A 27,031-nucleotide genomic window follows, 5' to 3' on the forward strand; every position below is an offset into this window, starting at 1 on the left:
CACATTCATGCATTGAAAGAAGGAAAGCATGTAATGTGTACGAACGCGTGGTGCAGTTTCACAACGGGCATGCGTGGCAGAGGTTGAGCAGATCATGAAAAAGAGAATGACAGTTGGAAAGCATCAATTTGATGGCCTCTAACTTTCATGATGTTGCAAGTTCTTCTGATATGTTCATTCTACCAATGCATACATGCGTTAACGAAGATTAATTTTATATATAAAAAAAACTCTCATACATTCAACACTTAGTAACATTTAAACAAAAGCGCATGTACTTTACTATCACATTGCTCACTTACATACATTCGTATACTCGTATTTATTTCTCGTGATATAAAACATCTTTTACAATCGTTGGATTGTGAATTCTTGTTATATTCAAAACTGTATTCACACATCATTCAAACAGTTTAAAATATAATTTTTTAATGAATTTAAAAATAATCTACATATTATTTATTATCAGTTGTTTATTTTAGAAAACAGGTTGATGTAATAAATTATTTTTTACTGATTTAATTTTTATAAATATTTTTTTCATAATTCATTCAATCCCAATTTTAATTTTCATCCTTTCGTTCCCGACGAGAAATCGATTAAAACGTCTTTTGTTTCATTTATTGCATCGGCAAATATTTCACTCGGTTCAGCAATATGGATAAGCGCTCGGACTGAAGCGGCTGAACATGAAAACTGGCATACATACATACATGCTCTGTTTTCAATCGTTTGAGTGTGTTATCTTGTATGTGTGTCAGATGATGTGTGTGTGTTTGTTTTTGTATGTGTGTTGTGTGTGTGTTTGTGTGTGTGTCAGCCTGCGTAAGTGTACAACAATCATATGCTCTTATGGATGAACCCGCATCTTTTAATTTGCAAGGTATATGCACATTTAGCATATGCGTTGCAGGTTTGATGCAGTATTACAATTACATTTTTTATTAATGTATGAATTATGATATATTTTTTTTATTAATCTATGTAATTTGCTATTATGGGACTTAAAAAATCTGTGTGTGTTTGCATTCTATGAGCAAAACGTCAACGATGCTATTATGTATCATTCATTTAATGATGACAAATGATTTTATTTAAATATATACATGCGTGTGCGTGCATGCGTGTATATACAAACATGTGTGAATGTATAAACATACACAAACATACGTACATATACACACGATACGTGTATACAATTTTACCATTTTCAATACGCAAATATATGTAGCGTACAAGCAGAAGCAGTGCGGACCAACACACATTTGCCGTTAAAAGAAATACGAACGCAAGTATGTATGCATGCTTGCATAGTATATATATGTATATATGTATGCACGTCATGTCACACATACATACGTATATACGTATACATAGTGTACACTGTTGTATACTTATGTGACATGTTTTTATGCATGTTATGAATGTTTATATTTGTATATTGCATTCATGTATATTATATTTATATGCGTTTCTTTGTTTATAAATGTATATATCTATTTGTACACATACAAACACATAGACATATAGACCCAGACAAATACACACAAACACGCGCACACACACACACGTACAAACTTATATATATATATATATATATATAAACGTATATATATATATATATATAAATATTTATATATATATATACGATATATATATATATATATATATATATCGTATAAAAGATTGTAGAAATGTATGTAGAGTGTATAGAACAACATGAGATGAGTCGTGGCTGGCATACATGGAGAGGAGCTCGGTGTGCGTACAATCGCGACCCAACAACTATGTATTAGGGCGGTCGTAAATTGTTATACGAACCTGTTATCACGGTTATTTAGATGGTTTTGAATAATTTCGTCTGTGGTTCTGTTATATTAAATATAGCAGAATGTTCTTTCTAGTGCAAACCTTGCTGAATGAAAATCTCCGTCGAGATTTTATAGAATGAGTTTTAGTCAGTTCAAAAATATTAATTATTATGTTTATTTTTCAAATAAAAATAGTTTTCAGAGAAAACCACAGATTGGATTGTTACATTGGACAGGCGAGGCAAGTTGTTTTCCTACATTTCTATTTAATATTGAGCATAATTTATGCGTCTTTTTGAAAACTAATTGAATATTTACATATTAAATTAAATTTTTATTTATTTTTCTTGAAATATATTTTTATTCATATCCTTAAATTAAAAGTATCAAAATATTTTTGCTAAAGATTAAATGAGATGTCGATTGGAATGAGATGTCGATGTCTGTAATGTCTGTAATGATTTTTGTTTCAACGAATCCTGTAACAATGCTTATCCAACATAATTAGCAGCTGTCTCTTTGCTTTCACGATCGTTTTTTTTTCTTTCTTATTATAGAAAAAGTCGGAAGAAACGAATACCAACACTAGTCTTTGTTTCAATAAAAAAAATTAAGAAATAATTGGATTTTGTATTATTTTTGGTCCGAATTTCAGTTACTTATATAATCGTCTTATAAATTTACGCAATGTTTATTTTATCAAAATTTATGTCCCTAATAAAAAAATGTTTAATAATTCATGTAATGTAATGTTATTTCCTGAGTTATGAGTATGACTAAAGTTAGAGAGAACGAATTTAATTATCTCACATATTCAAGATAATTTATATATAATTATGGTTGGCGCGGTGGCGTGATAGTTGATATGCTTGGCTTAGCATGGCTGCCGTACTGGCTGGGTGTGTTCGAGACCCTCCGCTGCCCAATGTTTGTGACTGTGATACGGTGATTCGCATTTATTCGTGTGTGTTTGTTGTTGATACAAATGAGAAATAATAAACATGTAATTGTAAAATAAGTTTAAAAAGATGATTAATTCATTAAATGTTTGAACTTTACTTTTATTTTACGAACACAAAGTTCATCACTTTACATGGGAGTTGTAACATTAAAATTTTATTTCTCATATGTAAACTTTCGATTAAATGAGTTTTTTGAATCTTTAGCTGAACCAACCGTCATATTTAAATTAAAACTTTTCATTTTGATATCGTAATTTTCGCATGGAATGAAAATTTTAAGATCCAACTACGTATTAAGCTGTCTATAAATAAAAATCAATTTCAATAATTGAAATCAATATGGAATTAGTGACTCAAACAATGCTAAGCTTTAAAAAAGATGAATAAAATCAAACAAAATGAACATACAATTGAATAATTTGAAAATTTAACACGTTTTTCCAGCAAACGTGAAAGTTGTGGAATTAATAATTGATGAGGCTGCATCGGTTTTGATGGCTCTTCCATCTCCCCTTGTCACAAAATGAAAAATTTTTTAAACATCGTTTTTTTCTCATCTTTTCTTGATGTTCTCTTAAAATTTAATGAAAAACAAAATGCCAATTTTATAAAATATATTTTGAAAAACTGTGTGAAGGTATTGAAAACAAAAATTTAATGTACATTCTAAAATATTTTGCTTTCCTTTTGACAATGTTTTAAAATTAAAAAAAAATTTTTTGGTGCAAAAACGTCAACAGATTCTTAGTTTGAGCATTAAACCGGCCATAAACGTTCTCTTTTCAATTTGCCGAGCAAGCGATAAGACTGCAGAAACTTTTCATACGTGCTACTTGTTCCATCGTGAAAAGTGCTTTTTTGTTTTTCTTTATTTTACTCAAATGTTTCTTTGGTTCTAGTTTTGTTCAATATGCTCAATGTAGGTTTGATGTCGTTTTTCAACCATTTTTATCTGTTTTTCTTTTAATTTGTAGAGCATTGTATTAAAAACGTAATTACAAAACTGATTGAGATGTTTCTCTCAAATATTACTTTTCAGTAACACTACATACAATTTTCTGAAATAAAAAAATGAAGTTACTGATAAGAAACGATATATGGCAAAAATAAATGTTCTGTACAAAACTTGTTAGAAACTAATTAAAAGTTTATACGATGTTCTGCGTTACAGCATAAAAACAAAAAAATTTTCCCATTTCGACAAAAAAAGTGTCACAAAATTTTTTATTGTTGCAACGCATATTAACTTGATACCATAAAAAAATTATTCCAAAAGCTAGAAGTCCCAAAATTGCTAACAAAATATATGATGATGAACTTTTATTAATTTTGTTTTTTTAGATGGGCAGATGATATTGATTTCTGGATTTTGTCCATTGAGACAATAGATCCCAAGCAAACCCATTAATGTAGGGCCGAAAAAAGTTGAATTGGCATCACTAAATGATATTGTGATGCTTTAAAATTTTCCAAGGACCACAGACTTTTGATGAAAATTCCGATGCTATGCGTTGAATCTTGTCGGAAATGCAGTTGACATCTTTCGGAAACACTTACATCTGGTCCGCACATTTTCTGTTATTGCTGTTTCACAAGTTTTCCATTAATAGACTTTAGGCAGTAAAAAAAAATTAATTTGCCTGAACAATTATGAACAATCGGCTCTAAATTTATAAATGTAGAAAGCATTTCTGAGCGAGAAAGGGAAGCTTGTCATAAACTTCTAATACTTTTTGGCATGATGCTAAGCCAATGTTGATGATGTTCTTTTGCAAAAGTTTTTGAGGATTTTATCATAAGTGGAACAAGAAATATGAAAATCGTTCTACGAATCAATGAAATGACCTCCACTCGGCAACGGATGCATCAGTAAAGTCTGGAGAGTTGACATGAGTAATCAAATAAAATCAAATAAAATTACAAACAAAAAAGAGGCAATCATTGTCTTTTTGTTTGACACTTGTGAAATAATGGTTGCTGTATTAGGAAGACAAAAAGAAATTAAAATATGGTAAAAAATAAATTCTACGGACATTAGATTTTTGAATTTGTAGCCGAAAACCCGATAGCGGCGTCGGACATCAGCTTTTTGGATGCCAGCCAACGCTCCAAAAAAAAAAATTAAATGCCACTAAAATGACTCTGAAAAAATTATGTCCTGTCAATCGCCCTTGACCAACGACTCCAATTCCTTCACCGAGTTGAACATTTGCCGAAAATAAGCTGTGCATTTTTAAGATAGAGGTAATGATGGCTGTAGTAACAGAAAAGTGCCGCTAAACTGATTGCATCGTTTATTTGTGGATTGTAGTATATTTTATCAATGCAAATATTTTTTGAACTTTCACAAACATATTCGAATTAACATTTTTTTGTTAAATCTAAAAAATAAATTATTTCACTTGAAGAAAACCTTTTTAAACTTTCATACAGTGCATTGCATTAAGATGTATGACCGACCAAAGTGATATTTTTCTGAACATATGAAACTTATAAAAACAAAATAAATACGAACTCTATACAAATTATTAGAAACGTAAATAAATCCATCGCGCATTTGTCATTTCTTTAATTTTTTAATAAAAAACAATATGACGGTTCTGCTAAAGAAACCGCAACTTTTAAGGAGAAAATTACAAAAAATACAATTCTGGACCGCTGTGTATATGTCTATATATATATATATATATATATATATATATATTTGCATGTGTGTGTTTGCATTTATTGCTTGTATGTGTATAGGTATGCGTTTCATCCATTATTTTTTCCAATTTAATAAATCTTACACGCATGCACTTGGAGAAGGTATAATAATTATGTGTGTGTGTGGGTTCATATTTATTGTGTTGTTCGGTTGTTCTCATTAGTGTTGACTAACCTGGAAAGTACATAAACAGCAACTGCATTGATCAACAACCGCGTGCATTATTTATCCATTTGACCTTTTATCGTTTCTTCATTTATTCATTATTCGTGGAACATTTTGGCATGATTGCTTCATCCTTCAAAATAGTATCGACTGTTTCTTTTTAACTTTCATCTTTACGTTCAAAATAAATATTAAAAACTTTATTAAAAAAAATTTTTTTTTTCTGTTGTATCATAAGTTCTGTCGCATTTCAAATTCATCACGAACGGTCAATAAATCATTCTTGCGACTTCCATTAAATAAATAAAGTATAAAATTCAGCAGAGTCAGTCACACGTTGCTATCAAAACCCATTCATCATCAAAAAATTACCCCAAACATTTTTATCTTAAAATATAAACAGAGGAAACATTTATTATCTGGACGTCACTATGAGCAGCACAGCATCATTGTACAACAACACAACACTGCATGTACGCATGGATTGTAACAAACGTAGAATGTGCACTTAGAAATTGTATGAACATTTCACGGTTGTACTCCAGAAAGTACTGTACGGTCGGTACACGTTCTTATTCACTTCATGCTGTTGTAACACGACACCAGAGAAGATAATTGATTATGCACTATCAGTCAGTCTTACATTACTATTTAACCTTGTCGTTAACTGTTAAATGGTTTGTTATGTTTCTAATGCTTCTTAGTATTGTCTTAAATATCTGATCACTGATCAGATATCGTATGAAGGTGTGAGCAGAAAATAAAAATTTTATTGTTGACTGATTTTTTTAAGGTTAAATTTTATTTTTGTAGTCATTTTTAATATTTTTTAAAAATTTCTGTTACTTTGATTTTTTTTTCTTTAGTTTGAAAACTTCCCCCACAGAAACCTTCCAAACTTCACAATTTGTAGCAAGCTTCTAGAAGCCCCTTTGTGTGACGTTGCACTTAGACTTGTTGCTTGTCAACAACTTTTTTTTAATAATATTTCAACTTGTAAACATTTCTCATGAAAATAATTTTTAAAAATTGGCACTTGTTAGACATCCTTTTAAAAAATTTAAACCTTTCCATTTTTAGTAGTAATACAGTAGAGCTGTGTGCAAGTATTGAAATCCGTTGGCCAATGTATGAAGAAATCTATGGATGTGTGCTAGGTTTTTTATTTTTTATTTCAATTTTTCGTCATCTATTTAAATTTGTATGAACAGTTAATTTTTAATTACGTGAATTTCTTGTTGTTGGAAGCTTATGGTAGGTGATTTCTTTGGGCTGATGGTTCTGTTGCTTTTTGGACAGGATATTAAAATTTGTGAAACTAAACTGGTTCAGTAACTATTTGAAATTGAATACAGCAAAAAATGTAGTTGTTGTTGTAATAGTAGTAGTAGTAATAGTAGTAGTAGTAGTAGTAGTAAAAAAAATTAGTAGTAGTAGTAGTATTAGTAGTGGTAGTACAGTATGTTGTAGACTGGCAAAAAAGCCAGAGCCAGAGTGTGTTGTCAGGCACACAATGACAACAGATTACATTGATTACTGTAATCAAAGCCTGCTTTAAAACTGTGTACTGTGGGTGCTTCCACCAGTTTACTTGGCAATGAATTCCAAAGAGTTATTGATCGATTAAAAAATAATTGTCTCTTTGCCATAGTTTGGTTATCTCTTTACAGTATTTAAAACGGTGTCCCATAACCTGGTTTCGAGTTACATGAAAACTATTTCTCCTGTTCAATTTCTCTACACCATGCATTATTCTGTACAACTGAATCATATCACCTCTCTGTCTTTTTTTGACTAGTGTTGTTAAATCTAGCACCTCAAGACGCTCTTCGTAACCTAGATTTTATCAGCGCGTTGTTGCACTCTGTCGAGCTGTGGTTTTGAAACCAAAAATATTATATTAAAATATAATATAATATTATAAAATATTAAAATTTTGAAGGGTTTATCTTTGTGTTTTTGCTTGGGATAGCTGTGAATGATTTGCTGGAGTTTTTGGATGGAGTACATTGATATCGCAGCTTGTGATGATGAGTTGTTCATAATTTATGAAATTTGCATGTATATACAGTGTTGTGTAACTGTGTACATATGAGTGCGTGCATGTTTGGGTTAATGGGTTTGTGTTTTTTGATTATACTTTTTTTTTGTTTTTTTTTTTTTTTTGTTGAAGAATCATGTTCGTTTTTGTGTTGCCTTAGGCTTTATTTTAGAATTTGTCAATATTTGTTGGTCGTGAATTATTTAAATATTTTAAGTGTTCTTATTATGTAACTCAACAATCGTAAATGATTTTGGTCTTGTTTTCAAACTCTTCGAATCACATTTTGATATTTACTCAGTAATTTTAAATAACAACATCTTTATTTTAAAAAGTCTGATTTTTTGTAGAGATAAAAAATTAAACAATATTTAGTTTTTGTTTTATTATTTTCTCTTATGACATTTTTAAGTGTTTAAAAAAATTAGATTTTGTGATAATTTTGCTCCAATTTATGAACTTTGAAGCAAATTTTATCATTGCGTACATCAAACAAATTTAGACCGTGTCAACCACATTTATAAACATTTCAGTGCAGATGCAATTTATTTGCGTTTTCAACATAACAATTTTGTGAGAAGCACCGCGCGGGATGAGCACAAGCAGGTTTGCAGATAAGCATAACTAGACAAGCGTGTTATCACAAAATCACATAAATAGTTACTCTGGTGTGCACACAAATGTACGAATAATTGATTACAAAAGAAGACCTCGAACGTAAGCATTCGTACGAAGGCAGATGTAGGCAGACAGGCAGTGAGCCATGATTATTGATTTTACTAACAGACCTTCATTGAGCATATTAAATAAAACATCCAAGAACGCCGTGTTCATGCAAACTCCAACAGCTCCCATGGCTGTTATTTGTGATGTCACATCTCAATTATTTAATCGTAATTCATAAATATAAAAATATATTTACATTTACAAATTCTAATGATAACGAAACAAAATAAAACAAATAAAACACTTTGAAAGATTTTTTTACTGAACTTAAAAGAATATAATAACTGTGTAGTAATTTCTCTTTTTAAAATTATTTCAAAACTAATCAGTTCATTTCATATCCTACAAAACGCAATTTCGCAGTGTAGAAAACTATGTCGTTTCGTTTCAAATGTTTCAATTGTTTAGATTTTATAGTTTATTTTATGGCGTATGCGAGGAAATGATGCACGAATTCAAACTAATGCTCTGGTGTGCACGCAGTTCAGTTCCAAAATGTCGACAGTGTTATCGATTAGTTGAACTATCTGACCTATCTGGACAAACCGGTTAATGGGTGTAGTGGCGAATTTAAAGGGGGCTGATGACTATTTCTTTTGTTTGCGTCGTTATTTATTTCGTTATTTCATTATTTTACTATTGTAACCGTAAGACATATAGATGCGTCAACATATCTTTCTAAAAAAACTTCTAGTTTTTGGTTGGATGGTTCAATAGTGGAATGCATCCTCGTTAATTTTCCGTTAATCTCCACTAGATTTTTCACAACTTAAAAAACTATATTATAACGTAAAATATGTTACAACTTCTTAAATATTTTTTTCATTGTCTGCACTTGCCGCTGAATGGGGCGCCGTTTTCTTTTCCGATTCCGTACGAATACCAACACCTGGCCCCGCACACGTCCTCGTTTTATTATTCAGGTTTATTTTATTTCGGCAAATCAGAGATGCATTTTACTTGTTTTACTGATCGTTGGAAGCTACAACACTGGTGCTGGAAATAAGGATCTTTGAAGCTATAAGATAGGTGCTGGTAGTATCGAGCGTCGAAGTGTTACAACGATATTTAAAATATTTGCAAGTGAGTAAATTTGCCAAAACATTATTGGTAATTAATTGAAAATATTATAAAATTAAATTATTTTTTATTCCAATAAATTGGGGCTAGCTTATCTAAATGGACGACTTTCTTTTTTGTCCGTTGTCTTCCACGATCATAAGTCCTGTAGATGACGTTATGTGCCGATTTTTCCAATTCCTTAGAAGTTCACTTTGCATCGCCTTTTTCTACGCCGCAGATTGTACAACCAGACCAGGTCTTTGCTCTTGAAACCTGCGTTATTTCTTTTAAAGTCATGCCAAGTTTTTGTTGTTTTAGTTTCTTGAGCCACAGGTAGCCGTTGTTGGTTTTTCTTAATTTTGTTAGAACTTAAAGCAAGTTTTTTCTTTCTACTAAGTTTACATGGTGTAGAATGACCAGACGGAGGGCTTTGATGCCTGTTGTAAAGTTCGTTGTTGACATTTTTCTTGTCGATCAGTGATGCTGCGATGAAACTCATTAGCAATGAAGCCATCATTGAAATCATTGAGTTGAGAATCAAGCTTTTATTCCGCGAGCGTGCTGGAAGGGTTTTCTCAAAACATGAAACATCATCTGTCCCCACTTTGTGCCGGTTGTCGCTGTTAGAAAGAAAAGCAGGCAAGTTGCCGGCAGCAAGATATGAATGATAATCCCACTGCATATCAAAAGTTTTCTTGTCTTTGCAACTGCTAACTTCTCGAATTTTTTAAAAACCTTCATAGTCGTCTTCGTCATAATCTTTTTCAAAATAAAAAGCATTAGGCAAGTTGCTGGCAGAAATATCCGAGCAATAGTTTCGCTGTATACCAGAAGTTTTAATGTCCTTGTCTTGCCAGCTTCTGAACTATTTTCAAAACTTTCATCGTCGTCTTCAATATCCTCTTCATCATTACGATAGTAGTGAAAAGCATTAGAAATGAAAGCAGGCGAGATGCTGGCAGCAGGATTCGATTAATAGTACCATTGCAAATCAGTTGAGAATTAAGATGTCTTTTTCAAAATCTTCAGTTTCGTCTTTGTCATCATCTTAATTATTACGATAACTACCTTCCTTCGCAGTCGAAATTATCCGAAGGAAGGATGGACTTGCGACCGCTAATGTATTTGTAGGTAGTTGAATAAGCGGATGAGATGTCAGACTTTTGTATAACTGTTTCTTGTATGGCTGTTTTGGTCAAATACATTTGTCGTTCGTTTGGTTAACTGTGTAATTTTGTTTCCGGGCTCTCGATTGACACTTGGACGCGATTTATTTAATTAGGTACTATTTTCTCATTGGCTGCATGTAATTCGGCTATTCTTTAATCGAGTCTTTAATTTTGGCTGTCTTTTCATTGGAATATCTAATCATTTCTGTGCACTGTAATTTTTCGTTGTCGTAGTTCTTTCCTCAGAATAGTTGTATCGAGTTCTTCGAATGCTGGCATTCTTTATTGCAGAAAAATTTCAATCTATCAAAAATCTTACTTCTGACACCAAAGTCCACCATTTCGGCAATTATGACAATATTTTTGATTTTAATTCTTTTCTCAATTTAAAAAAAATGTTATCATATTTTTTACTTTTTCCACAATTAGGTTTAATTTTGTTCCTAATTTATTCAAATCATCCATTTAATGTTAAAGTTTTTTTCATGAATTTCATTGTATTTTTGTCGATTTTTTTTCATAATGATTATTTTAATTAGTTCAACAGTTTTATTATCTCATGTTTCGTTTTATTTCACTCATCTTGTCATATATTTTGACTTTTTTGCAATTTTCATAGGACTTACAAGTTTTACAACTCGTTATATTTTATTTTCTGTCTCTTAACGTCAAATCAATTTTATCTCTATTATCTTTCATAAGTATAAATCGCGTCTTATAAAATTTCTCTGACATTTTTGATTCATAAATTTTATAAATTTGTTTTTCAACTTTTTTGAAGCATATTGCAGATGTTTTCATATTTTTTGAATATTTATAACTCTATCATGTAGTTCTTCCTTTAGAATATATATAAAGTATATGGTTTTAATATTTAGCACAAAAAATTTCTGATGTGTTGGGCATTTTATGTATTCATAATTACAATTTTAATATATGGTGGAATTTTTTTCAAGAGGGAAAAAGTGGGACATTTTGAAATGATCCATCATGTAACCGTACATTCCATTCCAAATGTCATCACATCGCACTAGTCTTCATCAGCATTTAGTCTCCGTCTTTTGAACGTTATAACAATATTTTAACAAGATTTTCTTAATATAGAACGTAAATCTTGAATAAAAACCTTATTCACCAACTATTTTCCTTAATATCAAACTTGCCAGTAGAGTACCATCATTATCACATTCAACAAATACACACACAGCTCATTGATTTTGTAATTGTCCTTCTCATGATCAGCAACCACGCAACGCAACCCACAAATAATAACACAGGTAGATTTCGCATCAATTTCAAACATTTTTTCATAAAAAAAACATTTGCTGTACCATTCATCAAATACTTCACAGCCAGCTTATTTTTTTTCATCCAATAAATTAGTTTTATTATTTCCTACAAGCGCTAATGATTAGGCTCCTGCCTGGTGAACACCAATGTAATAATGAAGATGATGCACACAGCATGAGTTATGAACATTTAATAAATATTGCACGTGAAATTGTTTTATTCACTTCATCATTTTCTGCCGATGTTTACAATACAAATTTTTAAAATATACCAACTGTCTTCTCAATAGTGCTAAATTTCTGTCAACAATGTGGTCTTCTAGTTAGTTTAGATAAGAAAGATAATGTTACTTTGTAGAACAAAGCCTTAGATCTACTAATAATAAATTCAAAGCGATCTCTGACCACCAACGAACTTCCATACAACTGATTGACGAAAGAATTTCGCTACAACCATTCGTAAAGTTAAACAACAACAAGTAGTTGAATAAACTAGCAACACCAGTCAGCGTTTCACATTGAAGCTGAGCACGACGGTCTGTTCATGCCATCCATATCATCGGCCTACCGCGGACCACTCATCATCATGGGCCTGGGAGGGGGCTTCTCCGTCGTCGGGGCAGTCCCGGTTGCCATCACGGTTTCTTTCGGCGTTCGTACATCGGCCACTATTATTGGCATGGGATTTGTGGGATTTGGCTTTCTTCTTATGCTACCAGGCTTGTTCTGGTGTATCGTCGTAAGAACACACAGTTTCAAAATATGTTGCTTCTGCTGTAGAAAGAAGAAGGAGGGAGGAATTAACGGGAAGGGAGATGGTCCAAGGAAAAGGAAGCGAAGAAAAAAATGGGGCGAAGATGAAGATGAGGACGATGATGAATTTGGAGAGCAAGAAGATACGCCAGCATTATGGTTGGAATGCTCTTTCTAAATTAATTTCAATTTTTTTTAATTTTTCATTATTTCATTACGTGCACGGGCATTAAATTGTTAAAAATTAGTTTTAATTTTTCTGACATGAAGTTTTTTAAATATGTTAAATGCAATTCTTTGCATTTTTTACAATTTTTGTAAATCTATCACCAAAATGCAATAACTCAAATGAACAAAAACTTATTTAAGATATTACCTATTATTAATTCAAAATACAGATCTTCATCGTTAAGAATTTAATTTGCGTGAATGTTAAAAAGCTATTAACATTTTATGTAAGTATAATTTGCAAATGTTAAAAAACTTTGTATTTATTTAATAAATTTATGAAGAATACAAATCTAATTATTTTATCAAACCAACGACAGTTACGACAGAGAAAACAGTTCCATTGAAAACAGTCCGAGCAGGCACATGGAAGGATCGAGCAAGTCACCCAGGGAACGCAAATGGCCCCCCGTGTATGTTGACACTCCGTCACTCATCATTACAAAAGCCCAAGATTGCATGAGCTCTAGAGAAAATGTTCAACTCAAAAATTTTGTCGAGCCATCCTCCATGCCAAACAACAACAACGATGGTTGTACCAGTGGCAACGCTGCAAACAACTGCCCAAACACAAAAAATGTACAGGCACATCAAACTACAAAAAATGAGAACATTGTAACAAAAAAAATTAAAGCTCTTTACAACAACACCAAACCAAACAAGAGCGAAACAAATCTTCATCAAAATGACAAGAGCACAATTAACAACAACTCCAAAACAAACAAGTCCAACAATAACAACAACAGAATGGCATTGTCATTTACATCTTCTCAGACGTGCGACCCGATCGCTAACACGGCAACCACAACGACCACAACATCGCCATCAACAGCGACAGACATCGAAAACGGCAAATCAACACGAGAAACTGCCATATCTTATATATTGCCCAAATCACTTTCTCATAATCTTAATTTAAGTACTCAGAGCAAATCGTTAGACGAAGACGAAAGCAGAAGTAGTGGCCAGCGTTGCAGCATCAAAGACTCTAGCAGAAATACTCACAACAACAACAACGAAGGCTTTGTTGATGATAGCAGCAACAATGATGACATCTCCTCGCTAGCAGACAAAGATGTTAAGAAAATTTGTGACTTGATAGACAATTATCGACTCACCAATAACAACGATCTCAACGACACCACCGAATAGTATCAATAATATTATGATATCAACATGATACAATTAAACTGATTGCATGTTTTTTTATAACATCATCCTGAAGGCACTAGTTCTTTGCTTTCAGTGAACACAACTGAGACAAATGAAAATAAATAATGTACATATTAGAGAAAATGGGGACAGATTTTTGTGCACACTGATTCAAACGTTGCAGAAACGAATATTTAGTGCAAAAATATAGTTGAAAGCGTGTGAAAAACAATTTCCAGGTTGGAAGAGATTCTAAGCTACATTTGTATCAACAAACTCAATTATTAAATTCAGTCTAGTTTTTTCAAATTGCATTATCGTTTAGCGTTTGCTATTAATACTGTTTTAGAAAATTTATGTTGACACAGTTCTGAAGTGAATTTCAAATGTTGTGAGTGAAATCTGTTGGAAGAGAGTTACAATTTTATTAGATTCGTGTCGCCATTTAGCATCATCCGAGTTAACAACCTCAGAACATCTCCATCTATGATATATGTTCTATACCAGTTTGATTTTTATTTGCGATGTCTATATTCTTCTCAGTCCTACTAGAAAAAAATTCAACTTCATATTCATTTAGACCATATTTGAGATTAGAGCGCAATTTGTCAATTGAAGGATGTTATTAACTTTGCGGGTGCCACCCACCACAGTGTTTTGTAAAAACGTTTTCCCGTACTTTACGTAATAACAAAATATGATCAATTGCTCATTTGCTCTGCGTGCAGGTGCATGTATGTAGTTTGTTTGTTTGTTTGAATTATAAACAGATGATTTTATATTGACTTTCAGTGAATGTGTGCTACGTTTAGTCATTGCATTTGTTTATATTGTCACGAAATTGTTCACCACCACAACAAACCCACCGAGTAACCAGAAGACTGAGTTGAACATTATTACGCAGAGAATTCTCAAACACCAGACTGGTCAATGAATGTTTGTTACTACTGAGGAATCAGTTGAAACATCGTACTTCAATTCCATTAAAGCGGTTGGGAACATCAGTTATCGTGAATTATTTCAAACACCAACTTATCTAACTGAACATCACTTATTTTTTTCATATTACCACTTTCATCTTGGTTTCATAGGAGAGCCTTCATGAACATAATTATGCTTTATCTTCTAGTCAGCACAACTATGATTTCCAATGTATTATTGCCATCTCCATCAGAATTTCTTCTGAAATGATCTCCTCACTTTATAATTTTTGCATTTTTCATAATACATTTTGATATTTCAATTTCATTGGAATTAATAAAACATATTTTAATGAAAATTATGAGAAAAAATTAGCCAGAAACTTGTGGAATTTGATGCTAACGATTGATAACAAAATCTTAGAGCGTTGCATTTTTAGCAGTTCAATTTATATTTAAAACCTGTTTCTTATGGCACATCTATATAGGCGTATTTCACGCAGGTGTGTTTGTGTGTATCGTTCGTTTCCACTTTGCGGTTTTAATCAAATTAAAAATTTCAAACAAACTTCGTTACTTGGCCAATCTCAGCGTGTTATTCTATACAAGTTGGAAAAACTTAACTCATTTATCATATGATTTAAGTATAAAACTAATTAATAAATAAAATCACGACCAAAATAATAAATTGAAATAAAAATCAATAAGTTTAGGCAATAATTTTAAAATAATATTTTTATACACGCTTCAATAAGACTGGCTGAAATAAAACAGCCGGTTTTTTAGCAGTTTTTAAATTCATTTTAACTTGCAATTTTTGGATAACTAATTTATTTCTAGAATATATGAATTTTTGAGTTTCGCACAATTTTTACCTTTTATTGACAAATTTAAATAAAATTATAATAAAAAAAAAGAATTATTTGATCGTCATCAGCGTCAACGTCCTTTAAAAAAGATACCAGCAGGTAGTGGTGAATTGTTTGGATACCAGTAGGTAGTGGTGAATTGTTTGGATACCAGTTGGTAGTGGTGAATTGTTTGGATACCAGTAGGTAGTGGTGAATTGTTTGGATATCAGCAGGTAGTGGTGAATTTTTTGAATATCAGCAGGTAGTGGTGAATTGTTTGAATATCAGTAGGTAGTGGTGAATTGTTTCAGCGTTTTTAAAATAGCATCTTTGCCAGCGTTATAAATTTATTGAAATATAAGTGAATGGTAAGAATTGTAATAAAGTCAGGGACATAAATAATATTAATATTAATTATTAAAAATTAATTATTAATAATGACAACCGAAATAATATAGTTATTATAAATTACTAATAATACTAGCAATAAGAGCAACAATGATGAGATTAATAAAAAAAAGCAATAATAATAATAATAAAATAATAATAATAAAATAATAATAATATAAAAATTAGTGACAATAATAATAATCAATGATATTAATGAAAATAATAATAGTGTCAATAATATGAAAGAAACAAAGGGTGATATAGGTAACAAAACGGTGATGGAAATGAAAATAATATGGAGAGAAGAAATGAGACAATGAATGAAGCAGGCATCACAGGAACTGTGTGAGATCAAATGATGAATTTTAAATGGAACATCGTAAACATTCACAACAATGAAACCAACATGAAATTGTGTTTCGTTTCGTAACACATAACATAAAATGCACACATAATATTCATTTTCAACATTTCATTTTTTACAAATAATTCTTCAATCTTACGACGAAATAGCAACAACTTATTTAACAGAAAGTTTTGAGTACAAAAGTTAAAGCAAAAAAATTGTTCGTTTATGAAGTATTTTTCAAAGAATATTTACAAACATTTCAATTGTAGAAAAATTTAATTTATGATAAAGAAATTCAAAAATAAGGAGGTTTAATGTGGTTGACTTTGTTGCAAATTTAAAATAAATGCATCGAACAGTTAGTTTATGAAAAATGCGATAACATAAAAACTTTTTGATATGAATGATCAAAATTGGAAAAGCGGATTACATTTTCAAGCTGAATTGGTGTTTATAAATAAGACAAAACAAATTCATGAAATTAAAAAATTTTAAAACATAATTATTAAAAATCAGGTTTATTGAAAAATGTACTGATAATAATAATAATAATTGGCTGAAGAAAATTACGTACGATTCAAAATAATAATTTCTAATAATTTCAAAATTGCCATAGGCAGAGTTATTTTCTCGTTTTATAAAAAGAGTTTTTTCCATTGGTTGTAAGGTTTCCTTTGTAGTTTTTAGACAATCAGAATAATAACAATGATAGAAAATGATTTTTGAAGCTATACAGCGCTAATTAACATACAGTAAATAAAATCTTTAATAAGAATCTCCTCAATGAACAATTGAATGCTTCTGATAACGTGTGAGACAATCACAATCGCAGACTGATTCAATTTTTAACTTCAACTTTGCCAATGACCTTGCCCTTCCATAGAGGTAACAGGTCATCATCATCTGTCAGTTCCTCGTGCACCACTCCGGAATCAAATTCATCACTCTCCTTCTTGAAAAAGTATCTGCAGATGTGTGTATGTGTTTGTGTGTGTTTGTGTGTGTGTTTGTGTGTGTATGGTGTGTTTGTATGTTAGTTTGCACGCATAAGCCTATTCCAATACGTATGTTCGAGTTTATCAAAACTTATGTATGAGCGTTGGTTCTTAATGACTTTTTAGAAAATTGTCAATCTTTTACAGACAAAAAAAAAAGAATAACAACTTGAGGTTTCCTTTCTTGTTGAGATGTCGTTTGAACTGACCCAAGGTTGGCTGATAAGAAGGAAGAGTCGTTCTGTACGGAATTGGATCATCGCCAAAGTAGTAGCCCACCACCGTTACTTCACATTTTCTGCAAGGTTGGTCCCTGAAACTTTGAGATCTGCAGCCAAAGTTGTCAGGGTGGTTGCTGGAATCACTCGATACTACTGAAGATCTGCTGGTGTTTGAAATTAAGTAGCATTTCACATCTACAAGTTCTGTTCCAATTTGCTTCATTTTCTAATTTTTGGAAGCGAACAATGAAATAAATATACTTCCGTTGACAGACTCAGAGAGTCAAAGAACTCAATAATTTCTATCGCAATTATAAAAAATTATTTTATTGAATTATTATCAACATAATGTATAAATATGTAAAAATAAATGTTATTAAAATGATAATTAATAAATTAAATTTGATTTAACAAGATCTGTTACATATAATAATAAAATAACAACACGCTAATTTCGAGTGCAAACAATTTTCTGCTTTAAACAAATATGATCGTTTAAAAAGCTGTTCTTGGATTAAAAATATGATTTTTCAAACATAAATACACATATTTTCAAAAAACCGAGTATTAAAAATAGCCAAAAAATAATTTTACATTTAACTAGTACGTTTAAAAAAATATCAACGATTTATTCTGTTAATTTGACCGCTTTTTCAACGCCAAAATTTGAATGTAATGTAAATGAACGTAGAACATATTTTAAATAATAAAAAAACACACCTGATCGCTCAATGTTTGAAAGATATTTGTTGTTTACATCAATACAATCGCTGGCTGAATGGTGGTATGAAGAACTTGATAAACTGAAGCAATATATGCGAGAGGAGCATTAAAGAGTTCAAACTACCCTTCACTGACAACCGGCTATAAAATTGAAACACAGAGTGGAACAGAAGACAGAAGCAACGTTGGAAAAAAAAGTACGGAAAGCATGTAAATAAATTAAAAAGCACAGTGGCAGATAGAAAGCAAAGAACCATGTATCAGACACTCTTTGTTCCAGGATCACTTCAAAGAAAAAATTCCGCGCCGTCGGCATTATCAAACGTGCACGCTGCTTTAATACGCATTTATTTGGCACATGCAGGCATACATTCTAATTTTATACTCCATGTTGCAGTACTACTAACAGGCATTCAAGTATCTGTGCTTTTCTTCTCTATTTACTTATCCCTTTTCATCTTCCTTATGTTTTCTCGAATGTAATTTAAAATGAAACTCTATTTTAGCGATTCACATTGAAGATATAATAGATGTGTGCAAGTCCATCCAGCAAATCTGTGACATACACACAATAAAAAGTGAATAAGCAATGCTAGCACGTTAGTAATTGCTGTCCAACCATTATCAACACATGTTCATGGCTTTAACTTTTTTTAATATTATGTGTGAATAATAATAATAATAATAATAATAAGATGAATAACTAGATTCTAATATTAACAATAATAATATTAATAACTATAATAATAATTATCATAAATTATTATCTTCACCATATTGTTAGTACATTATTGTTCTACGAATAGATTTATACCACGTCATAATGAAAATGAGGTGATGTGTTGATAAGGTTGATCATGATGACTGTGGTGATGATGGTAGTGGTGATGATGATGGCGCTAATAATGGTAATGTGTAACATAACAAATGTAAACTTTTTTTCCTTTGAAGTCAGCCAGTTACGCCTGCATACATGTAGAGTTGTGATCAAAGAAGCAAGTACAATAGAAGCATATATACTTAGATAATTAAAACACATCAAAGGGAATCGTTTATTCCTAAAATCAATGGTTACTTCGACTCCATACACATACATAAAAACGTATTCTGTTCTTTGCTGTCATACACATATACACAAATTTTAAACACATATATACATACTATACATATGTGTGTACATAAATAAATACACGTATGTAGATGCACAATATATAAATGTATATCTATTTATTCATACGTACAGCATAAATAGATGTATAATTCTAATTGTATATATTAATATTATGTGTTTGTGTTGAGTGTGTATGTGCATGTGTGTGTGTGTGTGAGTGAGTGAGTGTGAGAGGGAGAGAGAGAGAGAGAATATGTGGTGTGTGTGGTGTGTGAGTGTGTGGTGTGTGTGTGTGTGGTGATGCGATACTAAACGCTCAACTCAGCCAAGTGTTAAATAATTGTCATTTTTGAAATATATATTCGGTACATTGTCTAATGAAACTTGAATGAATTTTTTTCCTTTGATGAATAAAAAGTTGTTCAAATGAAAAAAAAACTTCCTAATGTTGATAATAACTAACAACATGCACCTTTGCGAGCAAATGCGTATAGAAGTTCGCCCATAGATGCATACTTTTATTTACGTTCATCGATACAATTGTGTTTTTCATATGCTTCAGTATTTCTCCATTATCTCTTTATGACTGTAGAATGTATGTTGTGTGATGTGTGAGTCTTTGCGTATGTATGTATGCTTGTTTGTTTGTAGGTATGTATGTATAAATATTACATATGCATGCATATGCATATGAGTGTACTAATTTATAAGTGTCTGTACAGACACTGTGAATGTGAAATGTACGTGCAATGTGTACCATTTGATCCTGAACAAACATTTTTTACAAGCAAAAAAGAAAATGAATCTCAGTTTGAACAAATTATTCAATATTACATTATTTATATTATTATTAAGCGAACGATTGTGATTGGTTGATTGATTTTGCGTTAATCTTGCGCAAACAAATAATCCAGTGTTAAATGAAGTTGTCCATTTTCACTATTTCTTTACAAGGGTAAGATTATGTTGACTGCCTCGAAAATCGACTATAAAAAGTAAATAATGTTGACGGAAATTGACCAAAACTAGTGGATAAACACTTACTTTACCTATGTTTTATACATTTTAATAGGTCTAGAATGAAAGATTGTCAGCGGCCCTAGAGATAATAGAAATTGTTAAAATATTAAAGCGACTTCACAAAAATTGAAAAAAAAACGGTATTTAGATTTGTGCAAAAATAAAAGTAGAAATCTAACTGCTACAGGAAACTGTGAGGGCTCAATTGAAGAAAGATGGTAAGAAACAGTTTAAGAAGCCAGGTCGGAAAGCCAAAAATTATATGAATAACGGTCAAAGTAAGAAAATCAAGTTCAAACATATCCAGAAAATGCCGAATGACAGGCTAATTAGAAATCTACTAATGAAAAAGAGAAACAGAAAAGTTGGAAGACCCGTCAAAAAATGGATGGATGACATTACATAATGGACTAGAATGGAAACGTCGAAATAAAAAATTTTTGATTTTGGAAGCTGACAATGGTTTTTTAATGAGTCGTTCATTAATTGGTTGAGATCTGTGTGGGCAAGAGAGAGAGAAAGAGGGGGGAGAAAGAGAGGAGGGAGAGAAAGGTAATATTTAGAGTAGACAGTAGACAAATCCTTCATTAATATATCTTTATAGACTCACACTATCAGGTTTTTTATATCTTCGATTAACAGACCGCTTAATTTTCTGCTTCTACACATTCATTTATTCAACACTAATTAATCATGTTCTCAATTAAATAAACAAATTACAAAAATAAAATTAGTTGTTTTATTAACAAATTATTTATTAAATGTTATTTTTTGGTCATTCTGTTTTAATATTATTTTTTGTTTTGTTCCCCCGAATTTAGCCCGAGGACAAAACACAGTCTACAAAATTTTATCATTTTCACTTAGATCATTTTTTATTTGTAATATTTTTCATTATAAAACTTACAAATATTTTCATATTTTTAGCATCATAATTATTTCAAAAATTTATTTAATAATGGTGTACTGTTATATATTAAATATAACCATCAGCTTAATCATAATCATTGTTTAAAGGCAGTTAGTTACCGGTTAATCCTGATTTATTAATAAATTTCTTAATAATATAGCATCGTTGCACGCGCACAAAAGCAATGCTCACCCACGTGTATTGATAGTTTGACACAAGTTAAGATGAGTCGACCAACCTATCAGTTATTCAAGCAATTAAGAGCAGACCAAGAACAAACCCCAAAAAAACAACAGAAACATTCGCGTGTCTACATTAACCTCAAATATTTGAGAAAAAATTATATTCAAGTTTTGTAGAAGTTGCGTTTCAATTATATTTCAATGAAATTACAATTTAAAACACAAAGTATAAAAAATATTCACCTGCCATTTATATATAGGTTGTGATTTTTGCAGCAACAATATGGTGTAGCGGTGTGCTGATCTGCAGACGATGGAAAAGATGCAGACGATGACGAAGACGACGATGTGGCCACTGAATGAGATGATGGAGACGATAATGACGTGTTGCATTCCTTGCTCTTAACAATTTGCGAAAAAGCAAAATAGTTGTTGTTGACCGTGTTGTCGGAATTAGAAATACTAATTGAATTATTTTTGGAAAAACCTAAACAAGAATTATTTGAGGTTTTATCACCTGCCAAGAACATTGACATATTTTCCGTTGAGTTTTTGCTGTTGCTCACTAGAGGAGATGTTGAAGAACGGTTAAGAGAGTTGCAAAATTGTGTCGAGTTGAATGTCGACAAAGGTTCTGTTGATGAATTGTTCACGTCCATTCCTTCACACAAATCTAAACAATCGCTGACGTTCTCGATAGAGTTGCACCAGAAGCATTTTATTAACTGCGAAGAAGATGAGAGAGCAGGTTTTGTGATCTGAGATGAAGAAGTTGGTGAGGGTAATGTTGAGGCTGAAAATCCGCTGTTGCCATCATTGAAATTTCCAACACCGTTGTTGTTGTTGTTGTTGTCGTCGTCGTTGTCGAAACTGATGTTTTCTTGGTCTTCGAGGAAATTGTTCATGGAAGGTTTTATCTGTTTAAATTTATTTTAATCATCCAATCTACAAACATAAGCTATCACTACAAAATTAAACAAATGATGACTTGCAACAATTATTATTTCAGACATTAATTTTCAGAAAGAAACTTGAAATAAAATTCTGAACAGGACACTAAGACAAATAACAGACATTAAAAAACAAATAATTTATTATCACAAAGTTAAAAAAATATTAAATTAATTTGTTTAACAAACCATTGAGATTGAATTGAAAGTGTTCAATTGTGGATTGAAAATAAGATCCTTTCCGTTGATATGTTTCGGATTCCAAGCTGGAGATGTTGGTTGCGGCACGATTTGTCTATCACGGTTGGTGTTGCTAACCCAGCTATTAATGTTAACTAGATTTGAAAATTTTTGCTTTTGATGTATCGTCGCGTCATTGCAGTTGTAAAGTTTGCCATCTAGCGAGAAGTAATTAGTAGTTTTGTTTGTTTCAGTGAGATGGAGCGGCTCGGTTTTAATTTGTAGCGGCTGTTGTTGGTAGTGAAGTGAGACTAAAGACATTGGCGAAGTAGTGTTGTGTGCATGTGACGACTGATGCTGATATTTCTGGTTCTGAGATAATCTGTTGAGAAAATTATTTTGTAGCATTTGTTGGAACTGTTGCGGTTGTTGTAATGAAGGTAGCTGTTGATCTGTTAATGATGGGGGTGGCGATGGCGATGATGATATCCCGCTGTCTTCCCAAATTCTTGATAAGTGTTCCTCCAAGATGCTGTCAGCATTGATATGAACGTCCGATTTGTCGCTGTTGATGGAAGCCATCAATGTTACGAGGTATGTTGAGCGGGGAGAGGTTGATTTGCGATTTTGGGATGTGTATGATGAGGACGAAGATGACGACGATGATGACAGTGAAGATAAATGTGATGTAAGTGTTGACGGGGGAGTCACGGAATTGGACTGTAAAATTGCGTGCGGTGTCTGTGTTTGTGTTGGATATGATGGCGATATTTTAAACGTTTTGCAGGAATGCGCATAAATCATTTTTTTCTTATCGTCCTTTGAATAAAAATTAATTTATGCAATATTTGAAATTTTTTAGAAACTATTTGATTATGTAATTTAAAAAAAAATTATTAGTCAAAAAAAATAATTTTTTAATCTAAACTTTTCATAAAACAAAAAAGATCTATACCTCACTAAATCCAATTAATGAAGAAACTCGATCTGATTTGAAGTTAACGGGGCTTAATTCTTGAGCCATCACTCAACAAGTTCGTCAAGCATCTGTTTGAAACAGAAATGTTAACTTGCTAGTTATTCTAATCATAACAGACTACAAAGTTAAATCCATTGAAAATGTAGAATAATTTGAAGTTAGGTTAACTCCACCACAATCACAAATTTCCTTCGGATGATAATAATACTGATTAAGATGCTGGTGGTGTTGGTAACATCAAAAACTGGAAGTAACAAAACCCAGTGAACCTAACTAGAAGCAGGGAACAAATAAAAAGCGAACAAATATGAAGGCGAAGAAGACGAGCCAGATCATAAAAACAAAGGAATAATGATCAAAGCGGTCAAATTAACAGAAGCCATATAATGTACATAATAAATGTATACACATATGTGGGTTATACATATTCATAAGCTTCGGTTCTTTGTGCAAACGTGTACACCGACCAAGTGCATGTGACAACACCATTCCAACATTTGATTCAATATTTCAGCACTCTATGTTTATTGTGTTTTTTGCAATCAACTTTTTTTTATTTTCAAATTTTATTACGGCATTTAATTGAAAAATATTAGAAACGTATGTTAGCAACTGAGTGATTTGGATCTCTTCAACACGTAGCTGATGTTATTATTATCGATGTTACCTTATCGCTGATGCTATTATTGTTATCTTGTTGTTGTCGTCATTATTATTATTGCTGTTATTCAAAAACACTGGTTTTTATGATTTTACCTATCTGTGTTATAGTTTGCATTGTTCAATCCGACTGATGTTTTATGTTCTTATTTTTATTGCTTTTAATCAAGTTTCTAATTGAAAAAATCTTCCAATCAATGCTAAGTCTTTTGATCACGTGTTTTATCTCCAGATGTTTGAAAACTGCGGCTTTCTTAAATTTTTTTTCTATAGACTAACAAAAATATGAAACACGAGAAATTAATTACAATTTTAAAATTTCAAAGTAATTAATACTGCTCTTAAATGTTATAAATTCAAAAACAATATAAAAACCGTCATCAGTATTACGTATGTTTAATCGTGAATATTAAACGTGTGACAAAAACCTACCGCGTCGAAATCAAACATTCTTTCAAATGTTAATACTTCAAAAACATTTTTCTTACAGAAAGTTTGTTATTGTAGAAAGATGAAACTCCTCTAAAAATGCAATCATCAATTGAAGTGAAAGTTACAAAGGAACAAAACACTTCAAAAGCCAGCAGATGAATACAAAAATCTTTGTATAAATAAACGTTTAGAAATTCCTTTTTTTTGAAAAATTCAGATGAAATAAGAATTCATCTTGAAGGTCAACCATCATTACTTATTTTTTATTTTTAAATACAGAAAGCTCATTTGGAACTGTGTGTTAAAATATCACTAATTTTCAAAATTTAAAGAAAGAGTCAAAAATTAAAAATAAAATTTTTTTATAGTTCATCCTTATCAGAACAATCAAATTTTTCACTTTAGTTTTTTTCAAAATTTCATTTAATTATCAAAAGGCAATTGAATTGAATTTGTGCAAAATGATGAGACTGATCATTCGCGTCGCCAGAACGCGTGGCAAAATTTAATGAAGTTTTTATAACGAAATGCCAGAAATAAAATTATTTCACACACACTACATTTGACTTTTAATTATTACAGTTTACCGACAAATTAACAATTTCAAATCAAAGCCAACTAACTAAAAGAGGATTGTCTCATTATTTATCCACTATGAATGTTAACTTATCATATTTTTCTTGAAAACAATGACAAATTGTGAACCTTGTCATTCAATGACGTTTATTGAAAATTAACTTTTTTATAAGTTGGGTAGGTTCACAATTTAAAAATGAGTTCAATGCCCACATGATTAGAAAACTGGTAGAATAGGACGAACAATAATATCAGAAATTTTAGACTACTCACTAGGACAAAAACTCTTTTTTTAAATACGAACGTAAAAAAAAACATAAAATCAACGTTCAATCGATCGAAACATTTCAGGCATTTCAACATTTAACATAGTAAAATTTTTAAATATTCGAAATATAGAAGCTCGCAAAAGAAAGTGATTAATTTTTTAACATAAAATTTATAAACATAAAAGTAGAATAATATATTAAATTTTGTAGTACAAAGGTTTAATCATAAATATAGGAGAACGTGTAAGTAGCTCTTGCCTTTGACAAGGCTGCATCATAAAGAATATTGATAAGAAAAATTATTTCTCCGTTTATTTACCACACACACGAAACAACAGAAACGTGCATTAATTGTTATGCAACACCTAGAAGCGCCACAAACAAACAAAACAAAAGAGATGAAAGACCTCAATTATGCAGTGCAAATTTAAATGATACGAAAATGCTCATACCTTGAACGATAGTCATATAATCTACCTCCGTTGGCCAATTCAATGGCAGAAGTTATTTATGAAAAATAATTTCTTTAATCAACACCCCACGTGATATATAGGCCATACAAACATTTATTGGGGTTTAATATGTTTGCACACCGTACAGTAACTGAAATTATCGAAATTTGTCGGGTTTCAACATAGATACAGATCTGAAAACAATTCTGTTAATAAATAGATTTGCGAAATTTATTGCAAAATCTGTTAATAAATGGAATTGCGAAATTGCAGAATGTCGGATTTGAACTCGGTTTGAATCAGAGGTTTTTGCCAGAGTCGGAACTTTTTGAGAAACCCGAGTCGGATATTTTTCATCCGATTCTGACTGCGGAAAGTGTTAACAATTCGAAAATTGTTTTTTATTTTAAATTCTAAAAATATTTTTTGAAATCGTGTTTTTAAGGAGATAAATAAATGCAGCAATATGCAATCATCTTCAATACAGAAAATAAATGCCAATAATATCAATAAAATCACATAGTTTTCTATCGGTATGTTTTAAAACATAAATATGAACTAATTTTACTCAGAAAGACATCTACATTCACTGATTTCAAGTGTTTTTCAAAGCATTTCTCATTAAGTAGTAAAATTTCTGTAAAATTATGATGCAAAAGTTGAAAAACTTTTCTTAAACTCGGAACCCGGAGTCAGAAATTGGAGTCGGAAATTTTTACCTAGACCTGGCGACGTAATTTTTTGAAGGGCAGATATTTTTCATTTGACTTCGACACCCATGTAAACAGCATAATTG

General features: G+C 31.3%; 4 protein-coding genes across 4 annotated transcripts; 1 reads left to right on the forward strand and 3 right to left on the reverse strand.

Annotated features, from left to right (window-relative positions):
• Nucleotides 1-9,872: 9,872 nt before the first annotated feature.
• HELRODRAFT_167865 (hypothetical protein) lies at nt 9,873-10,984 on the reverse strand (the record flags this gene model as incomplete). The annotated part of the gene is made up of 4 exons (XM_009013594.1): nt 9,873-9,911; nt 10,210-10,429; nt 10,543-10,660; nt 10,963-10,984. The coding sequence occupies 4 exons, from the start codon at nt 10,982-10,984 to the stop codon at nt 9,873-9,875; spliced, it is 399 nt and encodes a 132-aa protein (XP_009011842.1).
• Nucleotides 10,985-12,518: 1,534 nt separating this feature from the next.
• On the forward strand, nt 12,519-14,065 carry HELRODRAFT_167866 (hypothetical protein; the record flags this gene model as incomplete). The annotated part of the gene is made up of 2 exons (XM_009013595.1): nt 12,519-12,844; nt 13,234-14,065. The coding sequence occupies 2 exons, from the start codon at nt 12,519-12,521 to the stop codon at nt 14,063-14,065; spliced, it is 1,158 nt and encodes a 385-aa protein (XP_009011843.1).
• A 3,360-nt stretch (nt 14,066-17,425) lies between these two features.
• HELRODRAFT_153517 (hypothetical protein) lies at nt 17,426-17,864 on the reverse strand (the record flags this gene model as incomplete). The annotated part of the gene is made up of 2 exons (XM_009013596.1): nt 17,426-17,540; nt 17,740-17,864. Coding segments are annotated over 2 exons (240 nt in total), but the record flags the coding sequence as incomplete, so codon positions are not given.
• A 4,112-nt stretch (nt 17,865-21,976) lies between these two features.
• HELRODRAFT_167868 (hypothetical protein) lies at nt 21,977-23,891 on the reverse strand (the record flags this gene model as incomplete). The annotated part of the gene is made up of 3 exons (XM_009013597.1): nt 21,977-22,654; nt 22,877-23,608; nt 23,823-23,891. The coding sequence occupies 3 exons, from the start codon at nt 23,889-23,891 to the stop codon at nt 21,977-21,979; spliced, it is 1,479 nt and encodes a 492-aa protein (XP_009011845.1).
• Nucleotides 23,892-27,031: the final 3,140 nt, after the last annotated feature.

Source organism: Helobdella robusta (genome assembly GCF_000326865.2).
Source record: "Helobdella robusta unplaced genomic scaffold HELROscaffold_12, whole genome shotgun sequence".
Taxonomy (NCBI): domain Eukaryota; kingdom Metazoa; phylum Annelida; class Clitellata; order Rhynchobdellida; family Glossiphoniidae; genus Helobdella; species Helobdella robusta.